This window comes from Lissotriton vulgaris, chromosome 12 (genome assembly GCF_964263255.1).
Source record: "Lissotriton vulgaris chromosome 12, aLisVul1.2, whole genome shotgun sequence".
NCBI lineage: Eukaryota > Metazoa > Chordata > Amphibia > Caudata > Salamandridae > Lissotriton > Lissotriton vulgaris.
The window spans coordinates 169,501,315-169,522,720 of NC_141700.1; the positions used below are offsets into that span (position 1 = coordinate 169,501,315).

General features: G+C 46.8%; 1 protein-coding gene across 3 annotated transcripts in view; it reads right to left on the reverse strand.

The window, feature by feature from the left end:
- Positions 1-21,406, reverse strand: part of ADCY7 (adenylate cyclase 7) — a 565,990-nt gene that overhangs the window by 91,049 nt on the left and 453,535 nt on the right. For all 3 annotated transcript variants that reach the window (XM_086947700.1, XM_086947702.1, XM_086947701.1), the window contains exons 15-16: positions 12,358-12,455; positions 11,277-11,361 (exon numbers count right to left, since the gene is read on the reverse strand). In XM_086947700.1, the coding sequence (XP_086803826.1) occupies positions 11,277-11,361; positions 12,358-12,455 (183 nt within the window). The remainder of the gene's footprint in view (positions 1-11,276; positions 11,362-12,357; positions 12,456-21,406) is intronic.

The window sequence follows — 21,406 nt, forward strand, 5'->3', positions numbered from 1 at the left end:
CTTTTGCCTTAGTAGTACTCTCTCTTTGCAGATACTGAAGGGTAGTTAACGCAGGCCTTTACCCCCGTTGTAATCCGTCGTGCCTCCTTGTCTCTCCATTTGATTGATTGTTGTCCAAGCATTTACTGTTTTAGAATTGGTTCTCTTTGGATCATTCTCTATTTACAAACAAGCACAAAGTCGCAATACTCTGTTTAGTCTTTGCAGATAGTGAAAAATCGTGTACAAAAATAAAAGTAATCGAGCAAAATCAGTAGGCCACTAATTGGATCTCTTTTTGACCTCGCTAAAATAGAAATATTAGGAACAACCCTTCTTGAGAAATACGAAAATAGTGAGATGAACTGAGCTCCACACCATGAGGGCTGCAAGACAGCTCGGCTCCATCACCCATCCCGCACAAAATAACGACAAACCCTATGCAAATATTAAAAATATAGACAACACACCAGCAAAGAAACAGGGTAAAACATTTTATTAAAAAACTATTTACATAACGTTGGTTTATAAGATGATGTCAGTAGTGGACCGATGTGTGAATAGATCGAAAACAGCACAAGGCTCCAAGATCCGGATAGCAAGCTCCTGGATGTTGGGTGCCATAGTTTAGAGTTCTGAATTTCAGCCTTTTTCAATGCCTGTGCTTTGTTGAATCAAAATGGCGGCTTGACACAAAGCTGACTCAAGCGTTGTTACTGATGCTATGCAGACCAAAACTGGTTTTCAGTTTGTACATTTTTCTAGATTTTTCAATCCAAGTTTGGTTGACTTTGTAGAACGATGGCTTCAGATTTTCAACATACGGTGTGGTGGCGCTGACTGGGAGGGGGCGCTTCGCTCCTGCCCCCTCCCCAAGTAAGATTTTCATACGTGAAAGTACGTTAATGGTTTTGGTCCCTGAGATGCTTCGATGTCACTACCATTCTCAAATAGCATAAGTTCTGGATGTTGGGTGCCATAGTTAAGAGTTCTGAGCAGTGCTTGTAACACTGTCTGAAGCTTATTTCCACCAACTGCAGCTTCACTATTCTCAAAGTAAGTGAGTGTCGTTTGTGGACCTGACTGCATTAGAAAACAATGTGATATGTTACCTTCCTAAACAGCTTGACGGAGGCCCCTGAGGGGCGGTGTGATGGCCATGGACTCGGAGAAGACGCTTGGCTCCGACACCCTCCCCAAGTCTTATAGCACTGGTGTAGCCTGAGATCGCCCCCGACATAGGCGGCCGGCTCCCGGGGTCCGGCGGAACTTTTTGCCTTTTGATGACTCTTCAATTCTGGACCTTGTCCCACAATCCGTTTGACCTGAAGACAAGCTGTAGTGGGGCGCCCCTTTATCGTTTTAGTTGCCATTCCGCCCGCTTTTGCTACACTGTGCCTCTTCCGCCATTCAGCTGTTTACCGCCCGCTCTTGCGACTACAGCGTCTCGCTCACCATGTAGTTGAGATGCGCCCGCTCTTGCGGTGCAGCGATAGGCGGCTGCCACAGGACTCTCAAAATGGCGGCTGGCTCTTCGGTTTTGGGCCTGGTCCACTAAAATGGCCCTGGGACACCTTGGAACTCGGACGCTTGTCTGCTAGGGCTTGGGTCCCATTCTCGAAAAGCGTCCCCTCAGCCGTGAAGATTCTACAAAAGTCTTGGGGGCCTCCGACTCCCGCAGGCTTCTGGTGGGGAGCGGCTGCCATGATTGCTCGTGGAATGGCCACGACGGAGCTACGAGATGGTAGTGGTCTCATGCTGACGCCAGCTTTAGTCTGAAACATCCAGAAACACTGTAGACTACCAATTCGATCAGTTCCGGTAGCGCCCCAACATGACCCGGAAGAGAAGAACTTGCCCTCCCCTCTTTGACTGATGGTTCTTGTTGCCTGTCCCCTCTGTTGTCATTTAACAGAACTTTTTGGACTGCTGAAAGGGGTTGTGTTCTGAACGCTGGTTGGTGGAGACATTTAGACTATATTCTTGACCTACGTTGTCGCGTAATGCGTTTTATGACACGCCGCGTTAGCGCACCCGGAAGTGATCCGAGGCGCGGCGCGCAGCGCGTAACGTAAGCATAACAGGTCATGTGACTTGTTAATAAAACTTTTCATTGGTTCATTTTACTTTTGTTAATTTAATGATGAAAAGCTTGGTCATATGACCTAAAAATTACGCTTTTTATTATTTTCGAACAATATTTTTTTTTCAAACATATGTTATAATATTCCAGGCTAATGTACTTTCCCGGAAAATTTACAACTGTCTTGCAAGTAAAATATATTCCTTTTTCGAGAAAAAGGGCGTTTCTTCCTTCCATGACGGAGCCGTTGAGTAAAAGAGATTCGGCCTGCTGTCTTAGTCGCCGATACGCCTGATTATCAGATTCTTATCGATCACTTCATGTTGCAGACATGAAAAACACAACTGCCCTTGACCATTTATCTTTACTGCGTTCCTACATATTATACCTTTTATCCGTCATGTAATTGGACTGCTTTATTTCACTTGCCTTTTACTGATTCGAAAACAGTCACTAAAAGTAAAAACTTTACAAATGAAAATACTACTACCGTGTTTTGTTTTAAAAACCTTTATTGTGAAAATGTCAGTATACAAATACGGGCCTATAACCACGTGGGCCGGCCACGGAGCAAACTGAAATCGTATATGATGAGGAGACATTTACACTGTAGAAGAACGTAACGAGCGGGCCATTAGGTGACAAGAACAAAGGTGTCTAACAGTTGCGGAATCGGTGGACGTACATTTTGTAATTAAAATACGACAGGGCCACTTACAATAACATTTTCTAGATATACATTTGCGGGCAAAGAGTTACGAGTCCCATTTATACCGGCGCCATTTTGGGCGAGGCCGGGCAGGTCCAAGATATAGTCAAAATGTCTCCACCAACCATCGGCCAGACCAGAACCCCTTTCGGCCCTTTATGCTACAAGATGGTGTCTTCCATTCAGAAAATATTGGTGGCAGCATTTTGAAAGGAAACAGAAACAGCCGTTCTCCTAGTGAGTTTCACATTGTTACATTTAGGAAGAATGTTGAAGAGTAGTATGTGGAAAATCTGAAGCCATTTTTCTACAAACTCTCAATCAGACTTGGATGGAAAAAAAAAACCTGAAGAATGTACAAACTGAAAACCAATTTTTGTCTGTATAGCACCAACAGTAACGCTTGAGTCAGCTTTGTGTCAAGCCGCCATTTTCATTCAATCAATAGCGTCCCCCTGCACACATTCAGGGACCTGGTCGTGTCTTCAGATGAAACGCATTGTAGGAAAAGAAGCAGAAAGGAAAAGGAAAAAAGTTCCGCCGGACCTAGTGAAGCTGCAGCAGGTGCAAATAAGCTTCAGACAGTCTTACAAGCACTGCTCAGAACTCTCAACTGAGGCACTCAACATCCAGGACTTGCCATTCGGATCTTGGCGCCTTGTATTTTTGTTTTGTTTTTGATGGAGGGGAAACAACGAAAAACAGGCATTGAAAAAGGCTCAACAGTGCAGGGCGCCTTGTGCTGGTTCCGACCTATTCACACATCGGTCCACTACTGACATCACCTCATAAACCAACGGGGCACCCCACGCCGACTTTCGGCGCAGCATTGTAGGATGGCCACACCAGTGCGGCAATTTGCTGGACACCACCTCGGTGCCATCCAGATCTCGGCGCGTTCATTCAATCAATAGCGTCCCCCTGCACACATTCAGGGACCTGGTCGTGTCTTCAGATGAAACGCATTGTAGGAAAAGAAGCAGAAAGGAAAAGGCAAAAAGTTCCGCCGGACCTAGTGAAGCTGCAGCAGGTGCAAATAAGCTTCAGACAGTCCTACAAGCACTGCTCAGAAATCTCAACTGAGGCACTCAACATCCAGGACTTGCCATTCGGATCTTGGCGCCTTGTGCTGGTTCCGACCTATTCACACATCAGTCCACTACTGACATCACCTCATAAGCCAACGGGGCACCCCACGCCGACTTTCGGCGCAGCATTGTAGGATGGCCACACCAGTGCAGCCACTTGCTGGACACCACCTCGGTGCCATCCGGATCTCAGCGCGTTCGAGTCACTGTGCCGGAAGAGTGACCGGAACTCAGCTGAACACGCCGTCTTTCGGCGCAGCATTGTAGGATGGCCACACCAGTACGGCAATTTGCTGGACACCACCTCGGCGCCATCCGGATCTCGGCGCGTTCGAGTCACTGTACCGCAACAGTGACCGCAATTCAGCTGGACACGCCGTCTTTCGGCGCAGCATTGTAGGATGGCCACACCAGTGCGGCAATTTGCTGGACACCACCTCGGTGCCATCCGGATCTCGGCGCGTTCGAGTCACTGTACCGCAACAGTGACCGCAATTCAGCTGGACACGCCGTCTTTCGGCGCAGCATTGTAGGATGGCCACACCAGTGCGGCAATTAGCTGGACACCACCTCGGTACCATCCGGATCTCGGCCCGTTGTGCTGCCTTCGGCCTATTCGCACATCGGTCCGCTACTGACGCCGCCTCACGTGCCAACGGATTTTCTATGCTTTTTGTAGCCCTATGCCGCATAACAGGTCATGTGACTTGTTTATAAAACTTTTCATTGGTTCATTTTACTTTTGGTTTCCTAAAGATGGAAGGCTTGGTCATATGACCTAAAAATAACACTTTTCATTGGTTTAGAACATTTTTTTTTCCCAAACGATGAAAGCCCCACCTTGTTTCTGGATGTTTCATACTGAAGCTGGCGTCACCATGAGAGCACCATCATCTCGTGGCTCCGTCGTGGTCATTCCGCGAGCAATCATGGCAGCCGCTCCCCACCGGAACCCTGCGGGAGTCGGGGGCCCCCAAGACTATTATACAATCTTCACGGCTGAGGGGACGCTTTTCGAGAATGGAACCCAAGCCCTAGCAGGCAAGCGTCCGAGTTCCAAAGTGTCCCAGGACCATTTCAGTGGACCAGGCCTAAAACCGAGGAGCTGTCCGCCATTTTAAGAGCCATGTGGCAGCCGCCTATCGCTGCACTGCAAGAGTGGGAGCAACTCAACAACATGGTGAGCGAGACGCTGTGGCCGCAAGAGCGAGCGCAACTCAGCTAGATGGCCGCCACCTGGGGAGGCCCGTTCACGCCGGCTCCCCCACGCCCCCCCCCCGAGCCGCCGCACGCCAATTTTCGGAGCAGCATTGTAGGATACCAAAACCAGTGCGGCAGTTTACTGGACATCACCTGGGTGCCTGTCGTACATGTTGTGTCAGCCATGTGACACTGGACACAGACCGCTACTGACGAGGCCTCCCCCCGCACCACCCGGGACGCCCCACGCTGTTTTTCTGTGCTGCATTGTAGGATCCCTAAACCAGTGCGGCACCCAGGCGACATCACCTGGGTGCCGTCCAGAACTCTGCACGTTGTGCTGCCTTGGGACTATTCGCACAACAGACCGCTACTGACGAGGCCTCCCCCCGCCCCACCCGGGACGCCCCACGCCAATTTTCGGAGCAGCATTGTAGGATCCCTAAACCAGTGCGGCACCCAGGCGACATCACCTGGTGCCGTCCAGAACTCTGCACGTTGTGCTGCCTTGGGACTATTCGCACAAAAGACAGCTTCTAACCATTGTTGCTTTTTGTGTTGAGAAATGTTTAAATGTTTTTAGTTTTTGTTCCGTTTGTTAAAGTTAGTAGTTAATAAAGTTTTATAACCTTACTTTGTTGGAGTGTTATCTATTTTTTTAAAAACGGGTGAATGGGGCCTTGAATCGGGTTATTGTCATGTGTGGGCTTTGGAAGTGTGCTGCTGCAGGATCGGACATTTCAAACTCAAATGCACGTTCTTTTTCTTACCTTTCCGAAGCATGGAGCGCAATAGCAGGCAGAGAAAGGGTGATGCACGTGTTGAACACTACCTGACCTGGCAAGTTGCTGGCAGTGCCCCCCCGCCCGCTCCTGAAAGAGGGCACACACACACCGCCGCCCCGAGTACTTCACAAATCTTTAAAAGACCATGCGCTTGTTCATGAGGCTTAAATGGTTTATCACCTCTTCTAGAACCCCTGCATCGACCCTCTGACGTTTCATGGAAAAATTACCATGTAACACAATACCAAGCCCTGTCAGCTGAAACCCCCAAGGAATCGTGGGGCATATTATCAAGGGGGTTTATCTCCGCTTTTTTGGCTTTAAAAACCATGAAAGCGGAGATAAAATTATTTCCCTATTATCAAGCTGTCGCTAACACCAGTTAGTGACAGCTAAAAGGAGATAGCGACCATCTTGGGCCCCGCTTTGCATGTCAGTGATACTTATCACTAATGACATGCAAAGTGGCGTGCCAAGATGTTAGCGACTGGAAACAGTCCCTAACATCGCTACCTTCTATTACCAACTTTTGGAGATATTCGCGCTAAGCGCGAATATCTCCAAAATCTAACACCTGCCCTGAGCAGTTCTTAGCCATGTTATCCAATGGGAGGTGGATAACATGGCTAAGAGCATTAGGTCGATAATACATGAATATCGCTGACTTTTCTGCGATAATAGCAAGGTTTATCTGCGATAAAAATCGCCGATGTGCGGCGATAATTTTTGTCTCTAAACAAGTTAGAGACAAAAATTATCGCTAGTTGTTCGTAATATGCCCCCGGGTTTTTGCTTGCAGAAATCGGGAGGCGGGAGACTAGCACTGAAATCAGTACTCACACGCCTGAATCAGGAGGATTGGCATGTCTGAATTCTCTACAGCTGGGGCCATAAACTACATCCGCAGGGTTAGGTGATAGCCTGGAACCAGCCTGGCATCTAAAATGGCTGCCGTGCACGACAAAATTGTGGCATTCGAAAAAAGGCAAGATGGCGCAGCCGCTGGAAGAGATGTATCAACATATATCAGCCTCCTCAGCCACCCTCAGGAAACATAGGGGATTAGGATATGTCTCCCGCACCCCCTTATACCTAGTACTTTAATTAACGAAGCACAAAATGGCGAATTCCCGTTTCGCTACCAGTTTGCGGCCCAGTTCGCGGCCCGTGAAGCGCTTCTACCGTGAAAAATCATTTTTTTTTTATTTTCCCCACGGGACCCTTTAATAACCCCAACAACATTCCTAGGGGGTCAAGAGGGGGATACCTTGCCCCCTTTCATTAAATTCCCCCTTAGTTTTTCACCTTTTCTTCTCTCTCGATCCTACCGAGAGACAAGATGGCGGCCGCTCCGGACTGTCACGCAGCAAAAAAAAAAAAAAAAGCTCACGCACAGCCGCTGGAAGAGATGTATCAACATATATCAGCCTCCTCACCCACCCTCAGGAAACATAGGGGATTAGGATACGTCTCCCGCACCCACTTATAACTAGTAATTTAATTTACGAAGCACAAAATGGCGAATTCCCGTTTCGCTACCAGTTCGCGGCCGCGCTTCTACCGTGAAAAATCATTTTTTTTTATTTTCCCCACGGGACCCTTTAATAACCCCAACAACATTCCTAGGGGGTCAAGAGGGGGATACCTTGCCCCCTTTCATTAAATTCCCCCTTCGTTTTCCACCTCTTCTTCTCTCTCGATCCTACCGAGAGACAAGATGGCGTCCGCTCCGGACTGTTTAGAATGTTGACAGACACCGGAGAGCCAATCAGCTTTCTGCGCGCAAAGTTCCGATAAGCGAAAAGTAAGCGGACCGGATCGCTGCCCAGAGCGCTGTTACAGATATATATCTTGGTTTGAACGTTAATTTCTCAAAAACTACTGGAGCACATATATTGAGACCTAGCAAAGGCACATCGGGCTAACAGTCCCTACAATTTTGCCAAGTTTCGTGCAAATCCATTCAGCCGTTCGAGCTAAAAGTGAGTCCAACCGCCCTATGGAAAAATGAATGGGAAAAACGCATTTTGGGACCCCCCTTTTTTCTCAGCCCCCCCTTGACGAAACCCCACCAAATTTTCAGGGGCTGCTCAGAAACAAAATGTGCCATTTTCCTGAAAATTTCAGCCGATTCCGTCCACAAACGCCAAAGTTATTAGACATAGAATTTTCAAAAGTCCCATAGGGAAAAAATCCTAACTATATATACCTACTGGCTATCGCCAGTAGGTAATATATATATATATATATATATATATATATATATATATATATAGATAGATAGATAGATAGATAGATAGATAGATAGATATAAGTATATTTACATTTGCACATTATTTTATCTGAATTATTTGACACCTGGGAAAGCCTTTCTGTTTGAGAGTGTTCCACTAATAAAACCCCATGCTTTATTCTGAAAACTGCCTCTTGATGTGCCTCATTTGGTGAGGTGAGGACGGAGCCCCTTTCTAGGTGCTTTCTTGTTTTACTGGGTGCCTCTGCTGGGGAGTGGTAATTTTCTTCTATTTGGGAGTGTAAAGCAAGACATCTACCAAATCACACTAATTCAGGAAGTCTTATTAGCAGCCCCTTGCTAGCAAAGACTTTCTTGATTTTCACTATCTGGATTTCCATCCTACTGCCCCAGGAATGCATGTGGTACACTTCCACTGAGAAGGGAAGCTGTACTTACTCTTCATCTTGTCCCCTGTCAAACCAAAGGCATCCAAAATGGATCCCACCCTGCTTTACAATTAATACTGTGAGTCAAATTCATGAATACAATATTCCAGCATTTGAAGAATCTCCATTCAAGGTTTGCACCCACCCATTATTTCAGCATCCAACCCGCTGAATGGGTCAGCTGTCCTTGCCTAAAAGTAAAAATAATGTAGCCTTATAGCCCGCCGTAGAGGGCTATACCAGCTATTAAAGGCCCTCTCCAGCGTTAAAGGCCCTGAGCCGAAGGCGAGGGCCTTTAACAAGGGAGAGGGACTTAATAGCGGTATCGCCGATCTACGAAGGGCCATAAGGCTATTAGAACATTCTGTCTCTAGAGGACAGAATGTTCTAACAAAAAAACCAAAGCCTTTTGGGAGCGTGAGGGGATTGGAATCCGCTCAGGCTACCCTGAAGCCTTTGTTCAGAGCCAGAGCTGAGAACAAAGAAACATTGGAATGTTGGAGCTCCAGGCTTATACCAGCCATTATAAGCCCAGAGCACTCCATTGTTTTCAATGGAGCTCCCAACATTCCAATGTTCTAATTTCCATTACAACACCAATAGCTCTAACTCTATTAAAAAATTAACACCTTAACCGCGGCAGAAATTCCGCCGCGATGCGGGGGGTTCCATTGAGTGGGCAAGGCCGCTTTGGCTAACGGACGTGCGCAGCACTACGGAGGTAGTGCTTGTGATGGCCGTTGGCCGACGGGCGCAACGAAAAGGTTAAAATGTGAGCCATATTGCATTGCAAATGCTCGTTTTTGTGTAGGTGTACTTATTTGTTTGTGAAACCTGATGATATGCAACATATATCTTGTGTGACCTTTAAAGGGAATCTATTGTACACCAACACAAAATCAGATCCTGCCTCCACATGTTCAGATGGTGTAATCCTGCAATTTTTCTCAAATGAAATCTCAATAAAACCTATCATTTTGCTCATTAACATTGATTTTCCTATTCCTGGATAACATATTCATTTTAACACAGCTTCACTATTTCTTTGGGTGGTCTTAATAGCACAGAATATGTTATCTTTCGGCCACTTCAAGGCACTCATAAATGAAAGGAATCTGCAAGGTTACTCTTCGTTTATGCACATGCCTGGAGGAAAGGTTTAGGTACTTCGAAAATGCCAGTACAGCATTGAAAATACACCACCTGCTTGTTTTTTCTTTTAAGTCTTATTTATTCCACTAGAAAACAGGACTATAAGTTCTAGAATGTAAAGGAAAACATCTGGACTGGAATAGCACATCACACATGGATCTGGGAAATTTAGCAGCTTTGATGCTCCTTACAGCAAGTTGTGACAAGCCGCCTGGTTGGCTTGCTGTTCTCCGCAGGATCACAATTAAAAACTTTGTATCGCCCCCCGGACTCTTAAAATAGCTGCTCATTCTCTACTTGCATCAACTCCATTAGCCCCATTCCCCTGTGTTTTTTAATTCCATTCTCCTGATTCGTGTCACACTCCTTAGATCCCATACCAGGGAACACTGTTTTCTGTGAAGGCTGCCAAAGACTATTCTACATATTTACTGGAACAATAATAAACACAGTTTCAGGAGCGCCTTAGGATAACTGGCTTATTTTTTACAGCAACTGTGCAGCAATACTGCTCCCTGGTTTCTTAATGCACAAGAAATTCTAGATATGTTGTGTACTTACACAACGAATGCTGCAATTTAAGACAACAACATTTGCAGGTCAAGACTGGGGCTCAGGTTACAAACGCAATGCAAACCTTCACTGGTTTTGTGGCGACACCTAGTGGTTGGCTGCCTCATTGACAATATATCACAAAAGCAGACTACCTATGCTTTTGTTATATAAACTCCGCAAAGTGCTAGAAAAACTCTGCGGCGCTCTGCGGAGTTCTGCCAACGGCAAAGTCTGTTAAGTCGCGCTGCTCGCACTGATATATAGTGCCGGGAATTTGCCCCACGCTGTAAAATCAGCGCGAATAGCACTACGTGTCGTGCCAGAGGGCACTGCTGCCCTTTGCCACTCGAGTAGACATTCTACCCGAGCGGCAGTTTCCTCAACGTGGATGGCAGATTTCTCAATGCGAGCGGCCGTGACTTGCCACGACCGCCCGGGATGAGAAATCTCGCAGGGAGGAGGTCTAGCGCGTGATTTTTTCTCGCGAGCGCTTGCCAACTTACCCTTGGCGAGCTGCTCGAAAGCAAAAAACTCTGCTTGGCTACGTTTTTCAGAACTCTACACTTCACATGGAGCACAAAGTGGGCAAAACTCTGGGAACTCAGCCGGCGGAGTGGAATTTTTCGCCCACCCCTAACATACACATTATTTTAGTAGAAGCATAGTAGGGCTCCAAAAAAAAGCAGGGCTTGGTGTAAATAGCTGTGGCTGATCCCCACTTGTGAAGCCCCAGACTATCAGGGTAGGTATCTGGTGTGGGTCACCTGCAGCACACCCTCTGTTTTTTATAAATAGAATGAGGTCAATTTTCTCTTGGGGGCAAATCATACTGGAAAAACGATGGGATTTTAAAGAAGAACCAGAAAAACAAGCCTTGGGTTTAGAATACCATGAGTCAAGCGGCAGTACCCCTTCACTATGGCGCAGAGGGGCCCTCTCATAAGCATTCTGAAAGCATGGCTTGACCTTTGAACTTGTGCATCAATAATTTCAAGAACACACAGGAGCACCAAAGACGTACCTGTTTTCATCCGTTTACCCACCTGGAATTTATCAGCAGAGCATAGAAATAAAATAAGTAAAACGATTGCTCCGACGATGCCAAAGGAAATTCCCAGCGCAGCAGTCCTATGAGGGAAAGAAAGGGGGCATTAATGATTAGTAATGGCCCAGGCGGGATTATCATCGGTGGCACGCAATGAATGGCAGCCAGTGCTTCAGAGGGTCAAAAGCTGGCAAGGAGCAGTGAATTGACGTTGATTGGTATACACTTCTACTACCCTTTCTCCTTTGGATAATTTCGGCATTTTTGATAAAATCCTGAATTGTGATCGCACACAAACATTCACATCACGCCTTAGCAATTACGTGGAACTCTTTAGAATATTTATTTTTGCAGTTTTTTATACAGCGTAAACTTGGCCTAAGGGCGTCAGGGCGCTTTACGTGAGCAGCAGACGTTACACATTTCTAATGCACTGGGAGGTTAAGTGATAAGGTCACGATCTTGAGCAAAGGCCGGGTTCAAACTGAATGCCCCTGTTCCAGAATCGGCAGTTTCTGACCATTACGCCCTACAAAATGCCTTTCCTTGTCACGTTCATGTATGATCAATTTCATAACGTGCTAACTGGTCATCCTTTTACAGGATCAACAACGTGTTATCACGTGCGACCAGCATCAAAGCACTTTGATCACTGTTGCTAAGTGAAATGTGACGGTTTGTGGCAAGAACTTGCTTGTCCATAGTGCGTAATGCACCCTCCTTGGTGCTATAAAGATTACATTTTCGTCCAGTGCAAACAATATTTTACACTGTGATAGTTCCTGATACTAAAAAACGTTTTCTTTTTTTAATTTGCATTGCTCACACTATACCATCTAACATAACATCTCGAAAAGCTTTTTTTTACTCATCTTATCTGACTTCTGCCATCTTGAAACAGAGTGCCTTGTGGGTGTAATCTTGCTTCCCTTTACTCCACTTGAAAGTGATTCACACTGAAATGCAAGCGACTTCGCCTAATAGCTTTTTGAACAGTGCCAATTGTACATAAAAACATTATCAGGAGACATAAAATATTCATAACAGTTTGGTATTAGGAGAACAACATGCTTACGTACCTTGCCATGATTAAAATTTGTATAAAAAATATACAGAGGAACACAAAAGTGGCGCAGACAAAATAATTCCGGATCTTCGGAATAGCGATGGTGCGATACTGCAAGGAAAAGATATACATTCAAAGAAGGTTTACTGCTGGAGGAACAACTTAAACTTTAACACAAAAACATTTAAGAATGAAGAGTGGCCTTTCAAGGAGATCTGCAGCAGCAACTTTTAAAGATCTCTTTGTAGTGGCGGCTCCTCTGCTAAGGCGGAGGAGCATCGCCTCACTGCTCAAAATGAAAAAAAAAGTTTGATAATAACCTATTGTTTCTATAATTGTATTTTTCCTATGGAAGTCAGTGGCTCGTGGGGCTGGGCATCGCGGGGGAAGGAGTGGTTTTCACTCCCTAAGTGCGCATGACAGCTTGGCCTGTTCTCTGGAGGCCTGGTTGCATCTTTCTCCACCAGGTCACATTACACAGCCTGATGGGGAACATGCAAAGTCTCCCTGTCCTCGACTACGGCGCTCAGATTGGCTCAGGAGAGCCTGTGTGCCCGGGTGCCTCCTCCTGCTGCCGACCAGGACTGGAGACCAAAAGATGAAGAGGACGGATGGGGGTTGCCAGTCTGTCTGTTTCAGGTAAGTCATTTTTATTTTTTTCCACCACCCCCCTACCTGCCCCACCAACCCCATCCGGTAGCAGCTGCTACTGCGATAATTCTAGGGATTTAGATATGGTTTTTTTTCCTTGCAGTTTTGTAAAAAGCGAACTCGACCGAAAGGTATAGGGCGCTGTACATGAGCACCAGTTACATTACACAAGGACACATCCAGTTTCTTTAGGCACGGGGAGATTAACTGATTTGCCCAGAATCAAAGGATGTTGAGCGATGCCGAGACTCTAACCTGGATCCCCAACTCCAGAGTCAGCAGCTCTGGCTGTTACACCACAACCTCTCCTGGGTTGAGGAAACTGGTGTATCCTATTCACATGTACATGTATGAAGGTGCATTTGTACCACTGTGTGCATGACTGAATAACAGGACAAATTATGGCTGCATTTTGTTTTCTGCACGCTTATCTGTTTAAAACAGAGCAGAACAATATAAGCCATGTTTCCAACCACCACCAATCCCCGGGGATTCAGCTCCCAGCCACATTAACATATTTTTTTATACAAGGCTCGGGGCTTTAAATGGGACGGGTTCTGCTGGTGCTCTGCACCGGCTTTTCTAAAAAGCAGGTGCTGAGACAGGTCACTCTCAGGCTTACTATTTTTGCCCTCACCCTCACCATGAAAAAAATCCTAACTCTGCAGCAGGACCACTCTTGACTGCCTTTGAGGTAACTTCAAAGAGACTCGTTATTGTTCTTTCACAGTCGTTCTTTCACAGTCTTATCATTTCAGGACTGAAGCATTTTCAATATAATATGCACCAAAGCCATAGGGGTTGCTTATTTATCTTATGCAACTAACAGCCATTTGCAAAGCCAATAGTCCTGGCTTGTTGTAGATATAATGTTACCTGCTGTCTTATGTATCTGGACGCAATGTCAGAAACCGTAAAATACCAGTCGGGGCACACATTATGCTAAGTACAGGTTTTTAGCTAAGGTGTTTTTAAGTCACACCCTTAATTACATAGGCTACACCCCTTTGAGAGACCAGCCCCCCAGTTTTGTCATCCCACTTAAAGCCCTGCAAGGAATCTGAAAATGCTATCTGCCCACTGAAGCAGGCCACTCTATCACCAAGTCCTCCTTCTACGGCCCCTTTCCAAGTCAGCAGCTGGCGAGGCGCCTCAGATCTATCTGATCAGCCGCCACTCTTGGCCTGCTTGGCTCCGGATCAAAGCAAGCCTTGGCAACTGTATGTCTTCAGCATTGGATTATGATGTGACATCCTGGGGTGGGTGTCTAATGCATTTTCTTGGCTTAAAGCTTTAAGGGCAAACTGGCACGACCCCACCCTCCCAGCAGATGGTGCCCTTGTGCTGCCTAGCACTGCTTTGTTAGCAGTCTGCATAAAGAAGACGACCAAAACCAATTCAGGAAAGCCACCAAGACAGATCTGTTTTGAAGAGCTTGTACTTAGCTCAGCACAAATACCTCAGCACAACCCACCTGTAACGTAGCAGCACCACACGACACAGGGGGAACCCAGACATGATGACCTATGTCTGGAAGTTGCCCCCGCTCCCCTTAATTTATCCCTTTGTCTGAGCTCAGTCATCAGGGGGCAAGCAACATGAGTGTCCCTCACATAGGGGTTCGGTTGGCTCTCTACATCCCTTCTTACTTTGGTTAGGTCCTTTGCACCTGGGGTGATTCCCAGGGTTCTTGGTAAGTGCAGCATACACAGTCCATAATGCTTGGATGGAGGCCTGGTTGGGTTTCAAGTGGTACCTTTGGGTCTGGAGTTTTGTCAGAGGGCTGTCAGCGACTTGTCCTTCTTCAGCAGAGGGGGCTGATTCTGCCTGGGCATTACCTTGCTCCTGGGTTATGTCCACTGGAGTCAGCCATCTTTCCTCATACTCTGGTGGGGCACTGTGCACTTTTATTCCCAGTAGAAGGGTTTTCATTGACACAGCATCTCCCTGTCGGTGTTCTTCGTGGTTTCCACAGGAGGTATCTTTTAAATCATGAAACATTCAGGGTAACTTTTTCCTCTCCCAAGAATGCCAAAACCATTGTGCCTTCGACCTCCTCTAGAGTCCCTGGACCCCTTCCAAAATATGTTTGAACCTTCCACCTTGTGTACTTGTCTGGGATAAGCACTTGGTCTCCAGAGCTTATAGGGTAGTCTTTGGTCATTCAATTTTGACTCGCAACCTCATTTGCCTGTCTTCATTGCTATTGAGTTGTGGTATTGTCCAGAGCAGCTGGTCACTACCTCTGCAAGAACACTGTCCTAATTTCTGTTCCCAGTCTGAAAGTAGCAAACATTTTTTCCAGTGAAGGGCACACCATGTGAAAGGATGTTGATACCATAAACTCAATCACTGGAAATTTAGTGCATTCATCCACTAGCACCAGGGTTAATTGTCCATCTGGGAAGCGGCCAAAGTCTATGCTGACATTCGTCCACAGAGTCCTTCATGGGTCTTCAGTCAGGATGGGGCTGGGCAACTTGCTCCCCTGGTCAGCTGACAGGTGTGACATACTTTTTCCATGTCCTCTACTGCCTCATCCACCACTAAACCACAGTTTCTCCCTCAGCTGTGACTTTGTTTTGGCAACCTCAGGTTGCCTTGGTGTGCCAACTCCACTATCCTCTGTGAAAGGTTTGAGGTCTCATGATGCATCATGCTTGCAGGAGAAGGTCTCCATTGGTGGCACTCAGGTCCTCCCTCTTTGACAGTTCCATGAGCATTGGTTTATCGACTGAGTTTCACAACTGGGAGTCCTGCAGGCAGTCTTTCTACCTGTGTTGTTGATTTGCTTTCACAGTTTTCTGTAAACATATGTCTCCCAAGCAGTGATGCTTTCATCCAGAGTCATGGCTTTGGGACATGCTTCCTGTGCAATCAGGCGAATGTAGTCTTTGGTGTCATCACCTAGCGAGATTGTCTCTTGTCTGGGTATTTGCAGGTCGCTTAATAGGTAGTCCGTGGGGTTGCTGACCCTTAGTCTGTAGAGTGAAGTGAAGTTGTATTGCTGAAGCCTCAGTGGGTGGTGTTGAGATGTGCTGGCAGACAGGTGGCTTGTGGGCCATTACAACTCATAACTCACCCCCATAGAACAAGAGGTGTAAGTGATGATCTGTCCACTTAATAGCCAGGCATTCGAGCTCAATTTGGGAATACCGGGTCTCAGTGAGGGTCAGCACTCTTCTTGCAAAAGAGATTGGCGTCAGAAACCCTCATTCGTGTTCTTGGACTAGAACAGCACCCAGCCCTACAAAACACGCATCTATGATGCGTTCCATGTCTTTTGGGGGTAGAAATATACCAAGTGGTGTTACAGAGCAGGATGATGTTAAATGCTTCTGTTGCCTGGGTTCTCCAGTCCCAACAGGCATCGGTCTTTGTCAGCGCTCTCAGGGGCTCAGTTGGCCATGCCTCAGTTATTGAGGATATTCTGAGGTTGAGTCGCATGTACCCCCTTAATGCAAGATGTGTTGGATAGGTTATGTATCTGCTGGCCAGGTCTGGGAGTAGCTGAAGGTAACTTGCATTCAGGTCAAGCTTTGAAAACCATTGACTCTTTGAAGTCCGCAATGATATAGTCTATTGTAGACATGATGTGTCGTAGCCCCGTCAGGCAGGGGAAGCATGTGCAGAAGTTCTGGCGGCTTGGCTTGTGTGGCCTGTGGGTTTTCAGACATGCCAGTGACCAGGGGATGATAAATCAGACCGGCTGTTTATGCTCCTCTGCATTTGTGGTGTGGGAAAGTGCAGTGATAGAAAATCATTGGGTGGGGGAACTCTCATGGGTGTGCCAGACAGAAAATACCATTATGTTGTATTGTATAGGGCCCTGAGATCTGAAGCAGCAACGGGCGGGTGCTGTGGCAACCATAAGCCACACGGGTATGCATGTCACACTTATGGGGATGATCCATTCTTCCGCTTTCCGATATCAGGGAGGGGCTCTACTGTGTCTGATCGAGCCGCTAGCTGTCCCTCAGCCCGTGAATGCCATGTATGCACTGCCGGTGCTTACATTCCTGTCGGGCTGGGGGACGACGGGTGGTCGTCTAAGTAGGTGAACGTTGGCAGACTGCAGTGACATTCAGGCATCAGCCTAATGTACCTTTAGACGCTCTGATCCTCATCACCAGTGTAACGTGGCCGGCCCACACGACACACAGACTGAGCACAGGCACACTAGACACAAAGGGCTCTGTCTGGAAGTGGACCTCAAGTGGTCCAGTGCAGTGCTAATTTGAGCTGGTGGTTTCTGGTGCTCAGCACTGGTACTTAATTGGCAACACAGGCAATTATCACAGTTTGCTACATTGTGGGCTGCAAGCCTGATTTAGAGTGAGAACAACAGTTGTTTACTAATTCAATATACCTTAAAAATAACTATTACCTGCCGCCCTTGCTAACCTTATAGCTTTGGGGGCCTGGAATAGTCTGAACTGTCACACTTGTGTGATGGTTAGTAGCTGGTTTGGTACACATTTGTTTACAAATTAAGCATTGGTCCAGTACCCCTTTATTTATCCCTTCCCTCTGCCCAGTCATCAGGGTGCATGAGACGTCAGTGGTCCTCACATGGGGGCAGAGTGGTGCTCTACATCTCCGTTCAACTTGCAATACTTCAGACACCTAGAGCCTATCTTCCATTGGCCGAAAATGGCCAGTGGGTTGAAAAGAATGTGTCTGTCAAAGATATCATAACATTATTAGAGTTGCCATTGGCCAACTTTCAAAATCTGTGCCTATAATGAAGTGCTAGTGGGTATGACACTTATTGCCTGTACCGTGTCGCTGCCGGTTATCACGCCGTTTGGGACGTTTTGCTTTGGATAAAAGGGCGTGATGGGGTTCTTTGGTTAGCATGCCACTTAGGAACCTGCTATGATATATAGTTGAATATCCGTAATTAAGGACCATTGCATGCCCTGGGGTTCGTCGGTTCACATGCCATTTAGGACCCTTGTATTGCAAAGAGTTGACTTTTCGAAATTAAGGATTAGTGCGCGTCCTGGGACTCCTTATTCCGGATTCCCTTTTTAGGTTGAGGACCTAAAGGCTGCGCTTGCGAAGTCTGGGGTCGGAGAATTAATGTTTGTTAGTAGGGCTGTAGAACCCGCCTCCCTGCCCCGTCTCTCCTCCATTGGCTGGCTTCCTAAACGGAGGCCAGCCATTGGAGGAGAGATGCGTCACTCCAATTTAGCCCCGTCTTTTTCGGATTCGGGGGCGTAAGTTTTGCTGTTCTTTAGACAGTGACGTCATGCGTCACTCAAAACAGCAAAACCACGCCCCCGATTCCGAAAAATTCGGAAGCCTGCAGCTGCCATTTTCTTTCCCCCGCAGTGAAGGTGAGCCTCTAGCCTCTGCCTCTGCCCCCGTTTGCGCCGTTTTTAGTGCTCCTGCACCCCTGTTTGTGCCGTTGTTCGGTCCCTACTTGTGCTCACAATCAATGTGTGATTAAATCTTTCAAATAAGGATTATTGTAGATGCAAAGCTTACATCTTGCATCGGATTCCTTGAAACGCACGAGGAAGGAGCACTGCGGTGCAGGAAGAGGCGTATGGCTATCTTTTCATTCCTTGACTGGCGCGCTGTCCTCCCGTGGATGATACTTCAGCTATAAGGAGGATCCCGCAGGATCCGCTATGTTGCAGAGCTGGGACCACGCAGGAATCCCGCTGTCTGCTCCACTTCCAGAAGGGATTACAGACAACGCTGATTTGAGCTTTTCCGTCCTGGCAGCGTGACTGATGGTGATTGTGAACACAATGACAGCAGTGTGACCCTACCGTGTTAGTTCACCGGGGACATGCTGTGCATTTAAATGGGCTCTATTTAAAGCCGTACGCCATCCCGGCCCGTGTCACGGGCTGATCTCTGCGCGTGCTCTGCGTTTACATGCTATAGATCTCTGGCGCAGAGTATTGTATCCCGAGACATGGCGTGCGCCCTAAATGGAACGTGTACAGCGCATTTTTTATCAGTTTGCGGGGCGTGATTAGTAATTTTGGCACTTCAGTACACGTCTTCTTCAATAAATCTTATAATTTCTAAAAAGCACGGGGGTAGAATTGTGGCTCCGTAACTCGCCTAGTGATTTATTGCGCAGCTGAAAAACAGTAGTAACTGCGTGTGCGTGTCCGAAGATAAAGAGCAGAGATTCTCCACTGTACTGTGCTATGTGCAGGCGTGCGATGCGATGCTCTTTTCAAAATATAGTTTGACCTGCCTGTGTCCTTGTGTAACGTAACTGGTGCTCATGTAAAGCGCTCCAATACTTTTGGGCTGAGTTCGCGCTATATAAATCTGATATATAGATATATATATATATATATATTGTCATACCAGATGCCTGTAGCATTTAGGAAAGCACACACAATACTCTACCATCCGGCTGTGTACTTCTGTGCCTGCCTCCATGCTTCACAGTCATTAAAGTGCCAACGCGTTTCGAGGTCCAAGACCTCTTCTTCCAGGGCTGCGCAAATGACTCGAGGAAACATTGCCATAGATTTCCGGCTCTAAGTTCGAGTTAATTTGTTGAATTATGATCAGTATTTTACCTTAAGTAGGTCGTGTTACATGAAAGCAGGCTTCGTTTGAAGTGAGCACTGTGCTGAATGAGTCACAAAGTTTCCAATCCCCAGCCTCGCCCAACTGGATAAAGCATTCCTCTTCCAGCAGGCGATGGTGCCTCAATAAAATAAAATACTGAGCATAATTCAACAAATGAACTCTAACTTACTCAAAGCTAAATAACCTTTGAAACGTGTCACGGACTTCAAGTCCCATAAATCATGCAGTGATGTTGCAGTTAATAAACGCCCACTGGGGGCTTGAAATAAAAAGAGCCAGAAATCTATGGCAATCTTTCCTCGAGTCATTTGCGCAGCCCTGGAAGAAGAGGTCTTGGACCTCGAAACGCGTCGGCACTTTAATGACTGTGAAGCATGGAGGCAGGCACAGAAGTACACAGCCGGATGGTAGAGCATTGTGTGTGCTTTCCTAAATGCTACAGGCATCTGATATATATATATATATATATTAAGCCATGCTTCTGAATCGCTATTTCATGGGTGGGTGTGTGGGAGCCTGGGAGGGGTGGTGGTGGAGGTTAGGAGAGCGGAAAGACGAATGCACCAAAAGTGCACATGGACATCTCACTACTTCTCCCCTCCCTCCACGCAGTCGTTTGTATTTATTTCTTTGTGGCAGTATAGAGAGGAGGAAGGAGCTTTCTAGCATGAGACAAAGGAGAGCTGCCGTTGCGCATGATAGCAGGCGCTCTTGTTATGTTATGTTATGTTATTTTTGTCTTGTATAGCGCACGGCTACTCAAAGAGTGTCCCGGCGCTTTATTGCAAACCTGTATCACAACATAACGGAAAAGGAAAAAACAGAAAAATGGCAGATCCCTAAACTAACATTCAAGACTGATATCTACAGAGTAAAAAGCCAGGTCTTCTCGACACTAACTTGCTAACGATGCTGACAAGCGTATTTATTCAGGCATGGTGGTGTCCAAACCCGTCAATCCGCAACGTACTGGAGATGAATACATGATTTGAATGTTCAACCACGTGTGGCAGAGGTGCAGTTGCTGGAGTGGGGTGCTGAAGCTCCTGAGCTAAGATGCAAATTGCTCTCCAGCTGTCACACGAGCTGTCTACCGCACACAATTTATACGTGTAATATGCTCCCTGAGGTAAAAGCCAGAACCAAATCCCCCTTTAGCACTTATTCCCGACCCCAAATCCAGAACGTCTAATAGTCACTCAGTAGCAAATGTATATTATAATGTAAGTTCACAACAATATGCTTCCGAAGTGCTTTATTGGAATTGTACATCAACAGGGCAACCACCAGATTGATCAGCATCCTTCTCTAATCTCCAACCGTCCTGGAACGTGGCACAAGGTTCCACATTCCAGATGAGCGCGAGGTGGAAATAAAATGTGTCCCTCACAAGATAACTGTTACATGCTTGTCAAACAGCATTTGTAAAGCGCGATACTGTCACCCTTAGTGGTATCTGGGCGTTGTGTCTCCGTCGAAGAGCCAGGTTTTGAGTCTCTTTCTGAAGTCAGGCAGTGAGGGGGCTGTGCAGACTGGATGGGAAATTTGTTCCAGGTCTTGGCAACGATGTAGGAGAAGGAGCCGCTGCGACAGATGCAGGGTGTGTGCGAGGGTGAGTGAAGAGGAGCGCAGGTGTCTAGAGGGTTTCTGGAAATTCGGTCGATGGTGGAGGTAGACAGGTCCTAGATCGTGGAGGGCTTAGTAGGCGTGCATGAGGATCTTGAACTGGCATCTCTTGTGGCTGGGCAGCCAGTGGAGGTCTCTCAGCTGGGAGGCGATATGGGTTCATTTGGGGAGGTCCAGGATGAGTCTGGCTGTCACGTTTTGTATCGTTTGGAGTC